The following is a 17,118-nucleotide window of genomic DNA, read 5'->3' as shown; positions in this document are numbered from 1 at the left end:
AAATGTGGTAGGGTATATACATCAGTCAAAAGCAGCATGTATCCATATGGATAAAACACAGAAACTTAATATACAATGTTGAATGCGTAATAATGATGCAAGGGCATGACACGAAAGAAGATCGTATATTTTCTATGAACATAACCGTAAATGATAGATAAATTATTGAGAAAACTCCCCACAGAGAGGGCAAGAGACCAGGATGAGATGTAAAAGTCTTTTACATATTTACTTTTTTATAATTTTTTAAAGGATAATGTTTTGACGTACTACTTGCTTTATTTCTTAAAGTATCAACCTAGACAAAAATGACTTGAAGCAAAAATACACAAATGTTAACTGTGGTTCACTCTTGTGGTGAGAATATGAGCGACTACAATTTTCTTCCCTGTATCTCTCTATATTTTCAAATTCACAAAAAGGATGCTTAAATGGTTCTTCCCAGAAATTGCAACTCTGAGTGATCAGCAAAGACAAATCTTTGCTTCGGCCAAAGGCAGGGGCCCCTGGGGAAAGCTTTTATAAAGCTGAAGAAATTTAAAGGCTCTAGTTTCTCTTTGCTTTCATTCAGTTTTCACGGCAATGTCAGCCGTGGATGAGAAAGGTGGCCGCCCCAGAGGGGTGATGGGTAAACACAGTCCTGCCGCGCTCCTGCGGTGCTCTGTGAACAAAGCACGCACTAGTGGCATCTTTATTTTCATCCCTGAGGCAGAGGGTGTCCCTGTGAGGATGCTGTGCGATTGTAGCTCTCGGTGAGCTTGGGCAGCGTGGAACCCGAGGGAGAGGTGGGAAGGGTCGTCTGGAGGAGGCTGAGGGGTGGCACTGAGCCTGAGGGCCGAGGCTCGGGGACAGCAGCTTCAGAGGCAGCGTCTGTGATGAGTGAGGTGGGGAGCATTCAGCAGAGACCAGAAAGCACAGCCAGCACCACTCGAACCTACCAGTTTTCAGGAGCAAACGCCCAGTAACGTCAGGATTAAAGGGCCTTAAAGACGGGCACGTCCTGCCCCACCCTACCACCTGTTAGGGCTAACCTGTCCCCGGCCCGCGAGGAGAACCAGCGACACCGGCTGCTGGGCTGTATGTGACCTTTGTCCATAGAATGTATGGACACTTGAATTAGAGGGTGACCTGAGAAGTAGCGGGCACGAATTCGGGGAGCGTGGTCCTAGGATGGAACGTGTCCCCTCTGCTGGCGCCAAGAGTGACTGTGAATTAAAAACCATGAAAGTCACAATTTCCCAAATGGAGCCACGAAGCCGTAACGATGTCTTCATTAACCAGGGGAGCTGAACCCCGCGTGGCATCACCTCTGTGTGCATGTAAAGATCCACGTCCCAGGGAACCCGCGGAAACAAGAAGCCTGGTTCCCCGACTTGTGAGTAAATAAATCTGCCATGGCAGCCAGGTCAAGAGATAGCAAATAACAGGAAAATACGTGTCTTACCCTGTGACCTAGGAAGTTGGCATCTGAGCAGAAAACTGTTCTTTCACGTGCATAAATGGAATGTGTGTATATAAATATGAAAAAAATACTACATGTCAGTGAAAAGAGATGTGGGCAGAACACAAAATGAGGATGGTGGAATGATGCAAGATACGTGGAACTAAACAACACCATATATTTCCCAAGAACATAAATATAAAACATGCATAAATTATCAAAAAATACACACAAAAATCTCCCCACTGTGGCTACTACAGGCAAGAGGAGAGATCAGGATAAGATCTAAAGGTCCAACGGGACATATGCTCTTCTTATAATGTTTTCTTTTTTAAAAGAATAATGTTTTGATATATTGCTTCTATCATTTGTTAAAGTGTAAGTCTAGGGAAAAAAGTGACACAGAATTCTAAGCTCAGTGAGAATATCTTTCAAAAATAAAAGTCCGCTGAACCTCCTGCCAGCAGACTCACACTACAAGAAAAGTTACAGGAATATACCAGACGGAAACTGTGATCTACGCAAAGAAATGAAATAGCTGGAGATGGAAAAAAATGAAGGGAAATACGCAGTTATTATTTTCTTGATTTGAATTGCTTTAGAGGATAACTAACTTTCTAAAGCAAAAGTCCTAGCAATGTATTGTGCGTTTCTGGCATCTGTAAAGGTAAAATGTACAACAAGAATAGTGCAAAGGATGGGCAAGAAGAATTGTGAAAAGATTGTTGTAATGTCTCAGAATACATGTGTGGTGGTATAAAATATTATTGGAAGGTAGACACGGATGAATTAAAGATATATACTCTAAGCCCCAGGGCAGCCACTACAAAAAATTAAAAGGAAGTACACACCAGAGGTCAATAGGAGAGAGAAAGTGGCACCAAAAATACACACTTGGGGGGTGGGATAGGGAGGGTGGGCGGGAGACACAATAGGGAGGAGATATGGGGATATGTGTATATGTATAGCTGGTTCACTCTGTTACACAGCAGAAACTAACACACCATTGCAAAGCAATTATACTCCAGTAAAGATGTTAAAAAAAATACACACAAAAATCCAACTGGAGTAAGAAAAAGAGAGTATAAGAAGCAACAAAATAAAAGTAGATCATAACCTGGACAGGTGTGTGACCGAGATGGACACCCTGGGCGCCCTCCCGCCCCTCCTCTGCTCCCTTCTCGCCCCGGGACCCTCCCACGCAGATAGTACCTGAAGTCCAGGAAGGCGCAATACAGGAAGATTCGGTTGCTCTCATTGGTAGCCTCGATGTACTGCCTTTGAGTCTGAAATGACAGAGGATGGGCACGCCTCATGATCCAGCCGGAGAAGCCGAGCTGCCAAAGCTGATGTGAGAGCCGCACCCTCACAGCCCACAAGACCCCACGGGGTTGGCAATACACAAAGCCCTTGACCTCCCATCGCAACCCTTGTGGTCGGAGAGGGCGGGTCACCCGGCCCCATCTCTCTCCCGGCTCTCCTTTGCCAGGGCTGCCGCCTCAGGGCCTTTGCACTTGCTGTGTCCTCCCTCTAGAAAGCTCTCCCCCAAGACAACGCCGTGGCTCCCACCCTCCCGGCATTCTCCTCAGGAGACCCTGCCGGCTCACTCAAAACAATACCAACCTGCCCATTCCTCTTACCCCGTTTTTTCATAGCACTGATCTCCACGCAGCACATTATGTGTTTACTCATTTATTTGTCTGCTGTCTTCCTCTCTAGAGCATGCACACAGTGAGCTATCTCGTTTACTGCTGTGTCCCTGGTGCCTACCCTCGTGTCTGGCACACAGCAGGCGCTTACTAAATATTTATTGAACCAAAAAATGGACAAAAGAACAAATAAGTGAACAGTTCCATCAATGACCCTGTTCCTAGGATTCTCGCTCGTCCCTGGGCTTTTCTGGGATGCCAGCTCAGGGCACCTGGCAGCAGCTGCTCTGCCCTCAACGCTATGCAGAGACTCGTCCAGGAATCTTGCCAGGGAGCTTGGGAAGCCAGCGGCACCACAGGAGACTGGGATCAATGGTATCTAATCGACTCCCAATCAATAGTTCAAGAGCCTCTTATTTGATGTCCCCGGACACGCAACCACCGGGCTGGGCTGCAGGAGAACGTGTGGGTCAGAAACCGATAGGGGCATCCTCTCGCTGAGCACCCACTGGTTCAGGAGAGAGGGGCCTGGTACTCAGGGAGTTGAGCTTACCTGAGCCTCAAACCCTATAAGGAAACTCAGGGAGCAACACAACCAAAGGCTCAAGAAAGTCCATGGGAAAAACCCTAAAAAGGTTAAGCCTCCCTTTTCCTCACCCTGTTTTTAGGCTGCGTCCGAGACGCCTGACCTCATCCACATGCCACCTGGGCCACCCCAGCTGGCACCCCATCCCACGTTCAATGCTGAGGATGGTTTTCAAAGAGTGGTCCTCACAGTAGCCTCAGCATCACCCCAGGCCGTCCCTGGGCCCCAGCACAGAATCAGAAACTCTAGGAGTGAGGACGGGCTCTGGATTTTCCCAAGTCCTTCAGGTGATGCACATGACCTGAGAACCACTAAAAGCTGGACAGAGTCTGCCTATTCTGTCCCCTCCTCGTGTCTCAGCCTGCTGTGACCCTCATGCTCAGTCACAGACAGCCCTGTGGCTGCAGCCATTTAGAGCCACAGAAGATCATTAGCAGGGGAACTGCAGTGTGCGATGTGCGAACCCCACAAAATCGAAAATACACGTAAGAACCTGCTGGTAACCCCCGCCCACCCTCAGCGAGGCTTCCTTGGCCCCGGGCAGGACCAGACCCTCCAGGAAACTGCTATGTACCGTTTTTTCACCTTTTTTTCTCCCTCTACCCCTATATTGCCCCTCCCCGCTTCCCTCTCCCCACTGGTAACCGCTAGTTTGTTCTCTGTATCTGTGGCTCTGTTTCTTGTTTGTTGTATTCACTAGTTTGTTGTATTTTTTAGATTCCATATATAAGTGACATCAGACAGTATGTGTCTTTCTCTGTCTGACTTATTTCACTTAGCACAATGCCCTCCAAGTCCATCCATGTTATTGCAAATGGCAAAATTTCATTCTTTTTTATGGCTGAGTAATATTCCATTGTATATATGGAACACATCTTCCTTATCCATTCATCTTTTGATGGACGCTTAGGTTGCTTCCATACCTTGATGATCGTAAATAGTGCTGCTATGAACATTGGGGTGTATGTATCTTTTCAAATTAGTGTTTTTATTTTTGGTTTTTTTTTCAGCTATAGACCCAGGAGTGGAATTGCTGGGTCATATGGTAGTTCTATTTTTAGTTTTTTAAGGAATCTCCATGCTGTTCTCCACAGTGGCTGTATCAGTTTCCATTCCCGCCAACAGTGCAGGAGGGTTCCCTTTTCTCCACATGCTCATTTGTTATCTGTGTTCTTTTTGACGATAGCCATTCCGAGGGGTGTGAGGTGATATCTCACTGTGGTTCTGATTTGCATTTTCCCGATGATTCGTGGTGTCGAGCATCTTTTCATGTGCCGGCTGCCATCTGCATCTGCTCTTTGGAAAAATGTCTACTCAGTTTTTCTGCCCATTTTTAAATCAGGTTGTTTGTTTGATGTTGAGTTATATGAGCTGCTTCTGTAATATATGTTGGATATTAACCCCTTATCGGTCGTATCATTTGCAAATATCTTTTCCCATTCAGTAGGTTATCTTTTCGTTTTGTCACGGCTTCCTTTGCTGTGCAAAAGCTTTTCAGTTTAACTAGGTCCCATTTGTTTAAACTACGTGTGACGCTTGTGCAAAGTAATGAAATGTGACGGCAGCGGCACTAGAAGGGGGCAGCAGCCAGGCGCCCGCGTCATGAGAGGCCCGGAAGCTCCCCCAGGAAGAAGGGTCACCCCTCCTCTCATCGCCAGCCCTGCTCTGAGTGCAGGGAAGCACTTCCATGTGGGAGCGGCACAGAGGCCGAAGTCCTGACCCTCTGACTCTGGATCTAAATCACTCTTCAAGGGAAGTTTAAAAATCAGGCACGACCCACGAGCCAAGTGCCTGTGTGGTCGGCAGGGTGGAGGGCAGACCGGGGTCTGGGGCCAGGATCACACCCAAGATGGGAAACTCCTGCCTCTGTCTGGGTTCCTCCCGGCTCCGCGCCTGTGATGGAAAAAGCAGATCCCCTCCTTCTGTGTTTGAAGTTTGCAGCTGAAATGGAACAAAGGTTCTCAGCACGTCTCCAGGGAAGGAAACCTAGACAGTTCCCAGGAACACCACTGGATGGTGTGAACACACCGGCCACGGTGCTGCCAGAGAAAGGAGGGCGAGGCTTCCAGGTCACGGCCCACTTTCCCAGAGGTGTGGGAGGCGCCGTCCGCCCATCAGCCTCCCGAGTGCCTGGGCGACATCCCAGCCAGTCACCCTGGGGCCCAGGAGGTGGGGCGTCCCCATCGGGGTGGGGTGGGAGAGTAGCATCCCCCTTGAACCCCTCCTGGGTCCTGAGCCCGAGGACCCTGTGGAGCCCTGTGGTCCACAGGGAAGCCCTGACTCTTCACCAGACGTGTCCACCTAAGCACATCCCATGGGGAAGGGCTACACGGGCCCTGTGGAATCTCTCCTACGGGATCTGAGATTTCTGCCAACAGCCATAAGGTCTTCCCATCTGGGGAGAAGCAAATGGGATTAATCGAGGATTCGCTGTCTGCTGCCAGTACAGCAAGGGGTCTCCTTCTGAGACACACATCAGGAGAGGAGAAAATCTACCCGACAACAGCCTGTGAATGTTCCTTGTTTAGAAATGTGCTTGCTTTTTAGGCCAGTATAATCGTTCCTCGGTAACCATGGGGGATTCGTTCCAGGAGCCCCAAGGATACCAACGTCCACAGATGCTCAAGTGCTGTATAAAAAGTGGTGTAGTTTTTGCATATAACCTACACACATCCTCCTGTATACTCTAAATCATCTCTAGATTACGTATAATACCTAACACAATGTAAATACTATGTAAACAGTTGTCAGTGCATGGTAAATTGATATTTTGCTTTTTGGAAATTTCTGGAATTTTTTTCTGAATATTTTCCATCCGAGGTTAGTTGAATCTGTGGATGTGGAACCCTCAGATACGGAGGGCTGACTGTATATAGTTTAACTTATACATTGGCCGGAAAGGTACTTGCCTATCTCTGTCCCAAGCAAAACACAGATGTCTCCACAGCCCTTAATTTTGACCCTTAGTAAAGCAATGGAAGGGTCCAAGTGCCCCCCTCATAGCTGTGGGCAGTTGCGCACGGCTGTCGGCACCCTCCTCTCCAGCCAGGCTCACCTCACAAGCCTGGGGCCAGGACTCTGCATGATTGAAATGTCCCACCTTTAGGGGAAGCAAGAATCACAGAGGTAATGTTGAGTGGGGATGACGGGGGACACCGTTCATCCAGCCTCAGCCTCCTCTGGCATCTTGGGGTGCTTCCTTCTCCCACAGAATCACAGACAGTCCCTCCTGAAGATGCTAAGACAGACTCCAGCATCTTAGCCTCTGACAGGACTGGGGCAGGGCAGGGCCCCATGAAGGAGACACCTGAGATTCACCTCTGGAAAGGGAGACCCGGGCAGCCTGCTGGGCTGAGCTGGCCCAAGTGCTGAGGGTGAAAGGTCAGACAGGGTGAGACGCTGAGACCTTTGACCTCACAGAGCAGGGGCTCCCGGGGGCTTTGCGGCTCCATGCCCTCACCACCCCAGCACCATCTGCACGGGATACAGCGGCACGGCCACCGGGTCCGGGGCAGAGACGCCCACCGAGGACCCGTCCAGAGCCGGGGAACGCGGGGTCCACACGTGCGGGAAACTCGGGTTTCCCCGCCTTCCCTGTCCCTGCGGGGTGCAGGGCGCAGGGGTGGGTCTGGTGCCAGAAGAGAATTCAATTCTAACTGTGATTGCCTGTGGTTCCCCAGGCCCTCTCTCCTCTGTTAAACCTCACGGCTCCAGTTTGAGAGGAACGGGGCCTGCAGACTCCTGACTTTTACGCTCACGGTTTATATTCGGTGTGTAAACCTGCCCGGCGGGTGAGGGAAACACGCAGAGAGGAAATTGCTCCGATGCTTCCAGCAAAAAGCAAAGAAAAAACACCTGTGAACTTACATGGGGATCTGGAATTAGAACAGCCAGCCACAGAACTGAACAGAAAGTGTTTTCAAATCATCCCCGTGGCGGCGTCTCAGAGCAGAGAGGTGGGTCCCAGGGAAGGCGGAGCAGGGAGCAGAAAACAGAAGCAGAAAGAGGCAGAAATGCGTGAGGACGAGGGCGGCCGCGAGCACCTGTCAGCCAGCAGGTCAGGGCTTTCCAAAAGCTCCATCCCCATTTCACAGGAATGGGCTGCACAGATTCTTGTTCTTTAAAAAAGGAAAATCTTGGGCTTCCCTAGTGGCGCAGTGGTTGAGAGTCCGCCTGCCGATGCAGGGGACACGGGTTCGTGCCCAGGTCCGGGAGGATCCCACATGCCGCGGAGCGGCTGGGCCCGTGAGCCATGGCCGCTGAGCCTGCGCGTCCGGAGTCTGTGCTCCGCAACGGGAGGGGCCACAACAGTGAGAGGCCCGCGTACCGCAAAAAAAAAAAAAAAAAAAAAGGAAAATCTTGTGTTGAACCACACACGTAGGACTGTTTGATGCCAGACATCTTACTTATTTACAGCCCTCTCGTGAGTCTCGGGTCGCCACACAGATTTACTTCCAGTTTGGTTCAAACAGGACCAGGGCACCCTTCCTGGCCTCAGATTCCTAACGTTTAATCCCACTTCACCCCTTGCCCCCTGATTCCCCGCTCAAGATAACCACAGAGACATCAGGTGTCCCCAGAAAGTCCTCCAGGGAACAGCGGCTCACAGACTCCAGTGCCAGGTCGGCTGTACCTAAGAGGGGCACCTTGACCCTGGAGGGCTTAACTCCCAAAGGAGACCCTCAATGCCCTCTCCTTCCTAATCCAAGAGGGGAGGGTGGAGGACACCTTGGGATTTGTCTGAATTAGGACAAATTCATTAAACTAGCAAAAATGTCTTTTCTAGGGAAAACATAAGATCCTCATTTTTCTGGAATCATCTCCTCCCATGAGAAAACGTGCTCATTAAAAATATAAGTGCCATTACTTTTGTTATAGTGACTCATAAAATACATTCTGTATGTGCCCACAAGTCTAAGATAACAACATTGTCCTAATACGGGGTGAATTTTCAGAAAGAAAATGAGTTACAAAGACACATCCTGACCGCCAGCAAATAGATCAGTGGAACGGAGTAGAGACCCAGAGACAGCCCACACAAGTCCAGTCAACTGACGTTTGACAAAGAATCAAAAATAATTTAATGAAGGAAGGATAGTTCTTTCACCAAATAATGCCAGAGCCACTGGACATCCATAGGACCATCAATCAATAAGCCAACCTAAATCTCACACCTTACAAAAAATTCACTGAAAATAGATCCTACAGTGAATGTTAAACGTAAGACTAAAACTTTTAGATGATAACATAGAAAAAAAATCTTCAGGACCTACAGTCCATTGAAGAGTACTCAGCTATGACACCAGTGTAGGAAATACATTCCATAAAATTGAAAAATAAATAAATTGGGCTTCATAAAAACTAAAAACCTCACACTCTGTGAAAGACCCCATTAACAGGATAAAAAGATGAGCCACAGATTAGGAGAAAACATTTACAAACCACGTATCTGACAGAGGAGTCATATGCAGAACATATAAAGGATTCTCAAAACTCAACTGTAAAAAAACAAAATAAAACAAAGAATCCCGTTAGAAAAAGGGGAAAGGACGTGAAGAGACATTTCACTGAAGAGGATACACAGACGGCAAAGAAGCAGAAGACAAGATCTTCAACATCACTAACCCTCAGGGAAATTCAAATTCAGACCACAACGAGAACAACTAAAATAAAAGACTACTGAACCAAACACTGGCAAAGATGCAGAGAAACTAAATCGCTCGTACATTGCTGGTGGGAACATGAAACGGTACAGCCACTCTGCAAAAGCGTTTGGAAGTTTTAAGAAATATTGAAAATACTTATCCCATGACCCTGCAATTGCACTCCTGGGCATTTACCCCAGAGAAAGAGAAACTATTTCCACACAAAAACCTGTACACAATTCTTCATAACAGCTTTACTTGTAATTGTCAAAAATTGGAAACAACCAAAACATCTCTCAGTGGGTGACTGGCTAAACACACTGCAATTTATCCAGACCCTGGATGACTACTCAGCAAAAAAAGGTTTGAACTAGCGACACACGTGGCAGCTTGTACGGGTCTCACGGGCATTAGGTTGAATGAAAAAAGCCAATTTCAAAAGGCAAGGTCTGTATGATTCTATTTATATACCCTTTTCAACATGACAAAGTCATAAGGATGGAAAACATCGTTGGTTGTCAGGAGTTACGGATGGAAGTGCAACCAAAGATGTTTTGGGTGGTAAGGTGGTTCTGTATCTTGATTTCAGTGATGTTCTTGTGAATCTATCATTATTCCAAAATAAAAATTTTTTAGAGAGTTAAACCAGCATCAGATGAACGATCAACAAACCAAGCTTTCTAGCTGGAGGAAACACAACTTGGGCAGGAGATAAAATGTCCCCAACCATTAAGCCTGGGATTTTAATATCTAAGTTTCATTTTGATTAGCTGAATTCTGCACAGGAACATGGAATTAGGTGGTAAGCCAGTTAAGGGGACCACAGGTCTCATCGTCGGGGACAATACAACCGTAACTCATAATTATCCTCTCCTCCTCCCCGGCGCCTCGGATCTCGACTATTTGTCACCACATGTGAGTCCCAGGCAAACCCAGCACAGCGAGGTGCATGGCAGACCCGGGTGTAGGCCCCTCACTTCCTCCCAGGGACTTCCTTCTGCCTCCTGGGGCCCTGGTTGCTATATTAACATCTCTTTTGGATCCTGAGGTGTGTGTTTTGTTCCCGCTTAAAGAACAAGTATCTCTTGTGTGGTCTGGGCCAGAACCAAGGGGAACGATCGTTCCGCACAGGGTCCATCCACAGCCTTCCGGCCTCCCATCAGAGTCCATCCCCACGCACATCAAAGTGGTCAGCTTTTTTTTTTTTTTTAACATCTTTATTGGAGTATAATTGCTTTACAATGGTGTGCCAGTTTCTGCTTTATAACAAAGTGAGTCAGCTATACATATACATATGTTCCCATATCTCTTCCCTCTTGCGTCTCCCTCCCTCCCACCCTCCCTATTCCACCCCTCTAGGCGGTCACAGAGCACCGAGCTGATCTCCCTGTGCTATGCGGCTGCTTCCCACTAGCTATCTATTTTACGTTTGGTAGTGTATATATATATGTCCATGCCACTCTCTCACTTTGTCCCAGCTTACCCTTCCCCCTCCCCATGTCCTCAAGTCCATTCTCTGCGTCTGTGTCTTTATTGCTGTCCCGCCACTAGGTTCTTCAGAACCTATGCAGATGGCCAACAAACACATGAAAGGATGCTCGACATCACTAATCATTAGAGAAATGCAAATCAAAGCTACAATGAGGTATCACCTCACACCGGTCAGCATGGCCATCATCAAAAAACCTACAAACAATAAATGCTGCAGAGGGTGTGGAGAAAAGGAGACCCTCCTGCACTGTTGGTGGGTATGTAAATTGATACAGACACTATGGAGAACAGTGTGGAGGTTCCTTAAAAAACTACAAATAGAACTACCATATGACCCAGCAATCCCACTACTGGGTATATACCCTGAGAAAACCATAATTCAAAAAGAGTCATGTACCAAAATGTTCATTGCAGCTCTATTTACAATAGCCTGGAGATGGAAACAACCTAAGTGTCCATCGACAGATGAATGGATAAAGAAGATGTGGCACATATATACAATGGAATATTACTCAGCCATAAAAAGAAACGAAATTGAGTTATTTGTGGTGAGGTGGATGGACCTAGAGTCTGTCATACAGAGTGAAGTAAGTCAGAAAGAGAAAAACAAATACCGTATGCTAACACATATATATGGACTCTAAAAGAAAAAAAAAAGTGGTCAGCTTTTACCATCAGGTCTCCTTCTGGAATATTTCTCTTCCCAGATGCCTCTTACGCGTGGAATATTTGTGTTATAAATTTTTACCCTGGACACCTGGTTTGAATTTTTCAAAGACTTTTCACAAACTTTAATGTTATCTGAACTGTGATATAAGAAAGGGGAAAAAAAGGAAGCTAGACTTAAAATATGGCTTCAATATTGATCGGTTTGATCTTCCCCAAATGAACTCGCTGCCCTTCCCTCCCACCCTGAAGATGTTCTCCACGAAGGGAAAAGGAAGGGCAGTGATCCCTAAATCAACCGTCCACACTGGCTCTTACTTCCAAAGTCACCTACAGCCCGAAAATTCTGGGATTATAAACTCAACTATAACTTTGAATGTATCTCTGCAAAGAGTCTGCGATCAAAACAGGTAAATGCTGGACTTCCCTGGTGGCTCAGTGCTTAAGAATCCGCCTGCCAATGCAGGAGACACGGGTTCGAGCCCTGGTCCGGGAAGATCCCACATGCTGTGGAGCAACTAAGCCCATGCGCCACAACTACTGAGCCTGCGCTCTAGAGCCCGCGAGCCACAACTACTGAGCCTGTGCTCTAGAGCGCGCGAGCCACAACTACTGAGCCCGTGCGCCACAACTACTGAGCCTGTGCTCTAGAGCCCGTGAGCTACAACTACTGAAGCCTGTGTGCCTAGAGCCCGTGCTCCACAACAAGAGAAGCCACCGCAATGAGAAGCCCACGCACCGCAATGAAGAGTAGCCCCTGCTCGCCGCAACTAGAGAAAGCCCACGCATAGCAATGAAGACCCAATGCAGCTAAAATTTAATAAATTAAATTTTTTTAAAAAACCCTTCCCCATGTATATCAGCATCCTCAGGTGGGAGGGAAAAAATAATATTTTTATAACACAAATTATAAAGCAGAACTCTCGAAATAAATTTTTAGGATTTGCAGATAATCAGGAAATTTCAATTACAGGTGTACCCCTGGGGGTCACATCAGAAGGTCCCAGGGAGTGGAATACTTTTATTTCTGTGCAAATAATGAGATGGGTTTAAAGGTTACAAAATTCTGATCTGTTTTACAGCCTGGTTCTGTGGCTGTTCATAATAATAAATCATGTTTGTGGCCTTGAACGCTCTTACAAACCACATTAAAAATGATGTTATTTTTCGTGAAGGATGAGCAATTTTTCTTAGAAAAGAAAGTAGGAATTTAGAAGCCCACGACTTGCATCCCAGAGCAGTCTAACGAAAGATGTGCTCAGTGAACCCTCCCCAGAGTGCTCTGTGATACGTGTTCCCGTGAATCACCTTTGCTTCCCATTTTCCTGCTTGTTTTACTCTATTTTATTAGCTCATATACAAAATAGCTTAACCCAAATTTCCCCAGGCCTTAAACTCACACAGGCAAAAAAAAAGAAATCCTTTTCTTAAGGCAATAGAGAATATATAAAGCTTTTCCCTTGAAATTCTCTTCTCACATATTAAAAGACTACTCAGATATAAAATGAACACCTATTAACTATATTATCTAACTCATCAATAATCGGAGCAACCGCTAAGATGTTAGTATCTCTTCAAAGGAAAATGCAAAGAATCATACATCTAGGAGGCCACCGGGAATGCTGAAGCGAACCTGCTTAATAGATACAAAACTGGCAAAACTGGTTGATATCCACAGGGAAATAATCATTCCACTGACTCCCCATCTCTGCCAGACAACATTTGCATTTCAACGGACAGAATTACAGACCTCAATGTGAACAGTTCATAGAAGATGATTTCGTAAGCCAGGTCCCAAAGGTCCTGAGATACGAACGTGGCCAATTACTTGTGAAATGAACACCTGTCATCCTCAGGGTACAAAAACCATGTGAGAGTTTTTTCCAGACCACTAGGTTTGCTTCTATGGAAAAGCTTCTACTTAAAGATATATATCTTCCTGAACTAGCAGAGCGGTCCAGCAGAATTTAGCAGCACTGGACACAGAAGTGCTTCCAAGAAAAAAACAAAGCACTCATCACAGGTCATGGTGTACATATGGCCAAAAGGAGGATGCAAACGTGAGAGCACGGGACAAGGAAAGAGAAGGAGCTGACCGACGGCCGCGAGCACGGTGACCGCTCGGTGACGTCCTTGGTTCCGCCGTGACAGTGCCGGTCCCATGAAGGTCGTCAGAAGAGAAAATACAAGAAAGACTGGAAATGACGCTTTGGAAAACGAGCACATGGTGGGGGGTGGGGTCTCAGTGCCCGGATCCGAGAGAGAACAGCCCCAGGCTCTGTGCACGTGAGGGGACCCTTTGGCCGGCCGAGTCCCCCAGATGCGTTCTATGCTGTAAACAGGGGCCGAGGTGCCTGGGTACCGGGTCTCGGATGCACTGCGCTGACGGCATTCTGGAAGGATCCGCAGACTGCTGGCCGGTCTGGTTGCCGACATCCTTCCCCTGGGTCCTTGCCCCTTCAGAGCTCCTATGATCCCTGAAGAGCTCATGAAACCATCTTCCTTGACTTAAGTGCATAAAGCTGCCAAGAAACGTGGTGCCCTCAGCCTGCATCATTTTGGCTGCTCGGAACCTCTTCCCACGAACCTCAGTTTCACCTGATTTCACTCCGGTGGGTCTGTCCGCTCTCCCTCTCTCTCAGCAGCTCCGCATGAGCTGGGTCTAAGCTAATCGGTGCATTTTCGCTCCCTGACTATTCACTGAAAGAGAAGCCCGTCGGGCCCTGGAGGAGGGAGGGGGTGAACACTCTCCATCACCCCCAGGAAAGCCCTGGAAGCTCCTGTGGCTCCTCGATGGCCATGAACAGGGACGGTCACTCCGCCCGCAGGGAGAGCAGCGCTCCTGCCGCAACGGAAGGTGCGCTGAGTCCAGGCGCAGACGAGACGGCTCAGAGACGTGAATGAGGGGTGACCACAGCCGTCGGTGGAGCGGCTGGAGGCCGGGCAGGAGCCCCCAGGATGGCTCAGGGCCCTGGCCCTGCAGGGGCTGAGCTCTGTGCAGAGTCTCAGGCCCTCCTGCGGCCGCAGCCCCAGCCCGTCCTCCTCCAGCCCCTGAGCCAGTGGCTGTGATGGAGGCTCAGAGCTGCCAGAGATGGAGGGTGAGCGCCTGGGGCGGGGCCCACGGCTCCAGTGCAGCACTTACGGGCGAAGCTTTTCCAGGGTGTGGTGTGGGCAGCAGCCTCCCTTGGCTCTGCTCTTGGGAACCCCTCCTCTCCTGATACCTGCCGACAGACCCCCGGAGTCGTCTGGAGGTTCTCAGATCAGAGCTCACTGGGAAGGGCTAAGAAAGTTGTGATTTCTGTAGCATGTGGAGGAGAAGACCTCAACATAAACCATTTAATTTAAAAAGGTGGGGTGAGACATGAGCTTGGAAACATCCTTTAAAACAAGCCTGAACCCCTCCTTAGGTGAGTGTCATTTCATTGTCCCAGACACCCTGGAAAAGAGAACCCCCTCTCTCCCTTTAAGTAGCTCCCTATTGGTGGAGAAATGTTAAGAAAGATTTAGGAAGTCAGATGTCCACTGCTGTCCCAGAGGTCTTATGCTCCAGGCAAGTATGTGTTGTTACTGAGATTTCCCAATCCGTTTAAAGAGAGGAATCTTGATGGAAAGTTACCATTTAAATACAAACACCCAAGTTCTGTTTCAAATCAAATGGAAAAGACAATGAAATGAATATGCCAGTGGCCTTTGTTGACATCCATCGAAAGAGACAAGGAATTCTTGTTTCTTGAGGCGTATCAGCAGAATCCTAACCCTTACACGGTACGGCATGACCAAGAGGACCGTATCCTCATCCCGCCAGAAAAACACAGACGGTGAACGTCGGAAGTGGGGCAACCACGGGAGAGGTTCATGGCCTCTGGAAATCTGGACTAGAGAAAAATACAAGTCAAACTGTAGCTGGAGCAACTCCAGAACAGCTGGCCCATCTGACTCACAGCACTTCCTGCCATGGATGTGGCCAGGGTGTCCTGAGAACTGCACTGATGGTGATGATGGTGATGATGGTGATGGTGATGCCGTCTGCAGACAGCATCACAGGCCCCACTGGTCACGGAAGGAAGCTGAGAACAGAGACCTCCAGGGACTAGCCCAAGGTCACAGCTGGGTCTTGAACCCAGGGAGTTAGCTCCAGAGCCTGCACTCTGCCTGTGGGGAAAGCAGTGGCCTGGCTTGGCCCCAGGGAGGACCCAGAGGCTGACAAGGCAGCCGGCCTCCCTGCTGCACTCCGAGCGCCGGGACTGCCAGCAGGATGAAGCACAGGAGAGGGGGCTTATGGAGGAGAAGGCCCAGGTCCCCTCATGGCCTCCAGGAGGAGGGGAGGCAGGCCCTGTTGCCCAGAGCCAGCAGGACGGGCCCCTGAATGCGGGTCTGTCCCGTGCCAGGCAGGAGGGCCACACTGACATCTGAGAGTGATCACGTCCTGCCCACAAATGAGGACAAGAGTCTTTGATGTGAACTATAAAAAGTTCCTGGATCAGCAACCTGTTATCATCGTGGAATGAATCACTGATCCGAGCATCAGCTGGGACACGCCTGGAATGCCCTCCACCCTGCAAGTCCAAGGAGCCCAGATCACCAGAAACTCCCTCCAGGGCTACACGCCAAGCACACTCCCATCCCATCTTACTGCTTTCCAGGGGTAGGGGGTTCAAACCCGGGAAGGTCGGGCGAGCCCTGGGTGCATCTGGGCTGCACCAGATCGGCAGCAGGACCTCCGAGCCCAGAAGATGGGTGGCCGCGCCTTCCGGCCAGCTGCAGGACAGCTGAAGGGAAATGCCCTCCCCAGGGAGGTGGAGACTCAGAGATGATGGGGGCGCCCCACCCAGGGCTGTCCACAGCCCCATTCAGTTTCAGAAAGGCCGCTGGCCCTGGACTGACCCTGCGTCTGCTGCCTCCCCCTCAGCAAACAGGATGCACAGCCCCGAGCACCCAGGTGGGGAGCCGCGACAGACGGACATCTGTTCTCCATCGTGCAGAGAAAAGAGCCTCTGACTGACCCTACAGAGACCACGCTTCCCACCCATGAAGCTGGAGTTGCCACGTGACTAAATTCTGATCGGTGGATGCACTGCGTGGAGGTGCCAGGAGCCTCCCGCAGAGGAGCTGACGGAGGTCCCAGCCCCAAGATGTGTGACATGGTGGGGGACAAGTAGAGAGCCATCTTGGGCTTGGAGGACAGGGTCCAGATCCTGACGGGCTGGTCCCCAGGGCCCCGCACTGCAAGGCTCGGGGCTATACATCCCCAGAGAGAGAAACAGCCCGCTGTTCAAGCTGCTGTCATGGGGGCTGGGGGGTGAGGACTGACGATGATGACGCCGTTTTATGGGAAGCCGAACCTCCTGCCACTGACTTGTCGCCTTCTACGAGGCACCGAGGTGGGGCACTTACGGCCTCACCAGCACATGGAGGTAATGCCCCTCCTGCTGACACCAACTTCTCTCTGGAAAGGCTGCAGCTCAGACAAGAATTCCTGCCCCCAACTCGGCAGAAGGAAGCATCTGGTACTTCCTTATGGTACGTATGTAAGCATAACCTACACATGAAGGCGGTGCTGGCCACTTCCACATCCCACAGACCACGTGCCCTCCGCCTCTGCCACTCCTCTGCTCAGGGCCACAGGCCAGACCGCCCGGT

At 49.2% G+C, this 17,118-nt stretch overlaps 1 protein-coding gene across 6 annotated transcripts in view; it reads right to left on the bottom strand.

The window, feature by feature from the left end:
* Nucleotides 1-17,118, bottom strand: part of ADGRD1 (adhesion G protein-coupled receptor D1) — a 139,187-nt gene that overhangs the window by 48,191 nt on the left and 73,878 nt on the right. For all 6 annotated transcript variants that reach the window (XR_003795350.1, XM_029234414.1, XM_029234430.1 and 3 more), the window contains one exon: nt 2,654-2,727. Coding sequence is in view for 5 of the 6 variants with exons in the window: in XM_029234414.1 (XP_029090247.1) it covers nt 2,654-2,727 (74 nt within the window). In the remaining variant the exon portion in view is untranslated. The remainder of the gene's footprint in view (nt 1-2,653; nt 2,728-17,118) is intronic.

The sequence above is a fragment of the Monodon monoceros genome, unplaced genomic scaffold (genome assembly GCF_005190385.1).
Source record: "Monodon monoceros isolate NGI ecotype Baffin Bay Population unplaced genomic scaffold, NGI_Narwhal_1 Super_Scaffold_1, whole genome shotgun sequence".
Lineage (NCBI taxonomy): Eukaryota > Metazoa > Chordata > Mammalia > Artiodactyla > Monodontidae > Monodon > Monodon monoceros.
Note: the sequence above shows the minus strand (reverse complement) of the source record. Positions and strands in the feature narration are given on the sequence as shown.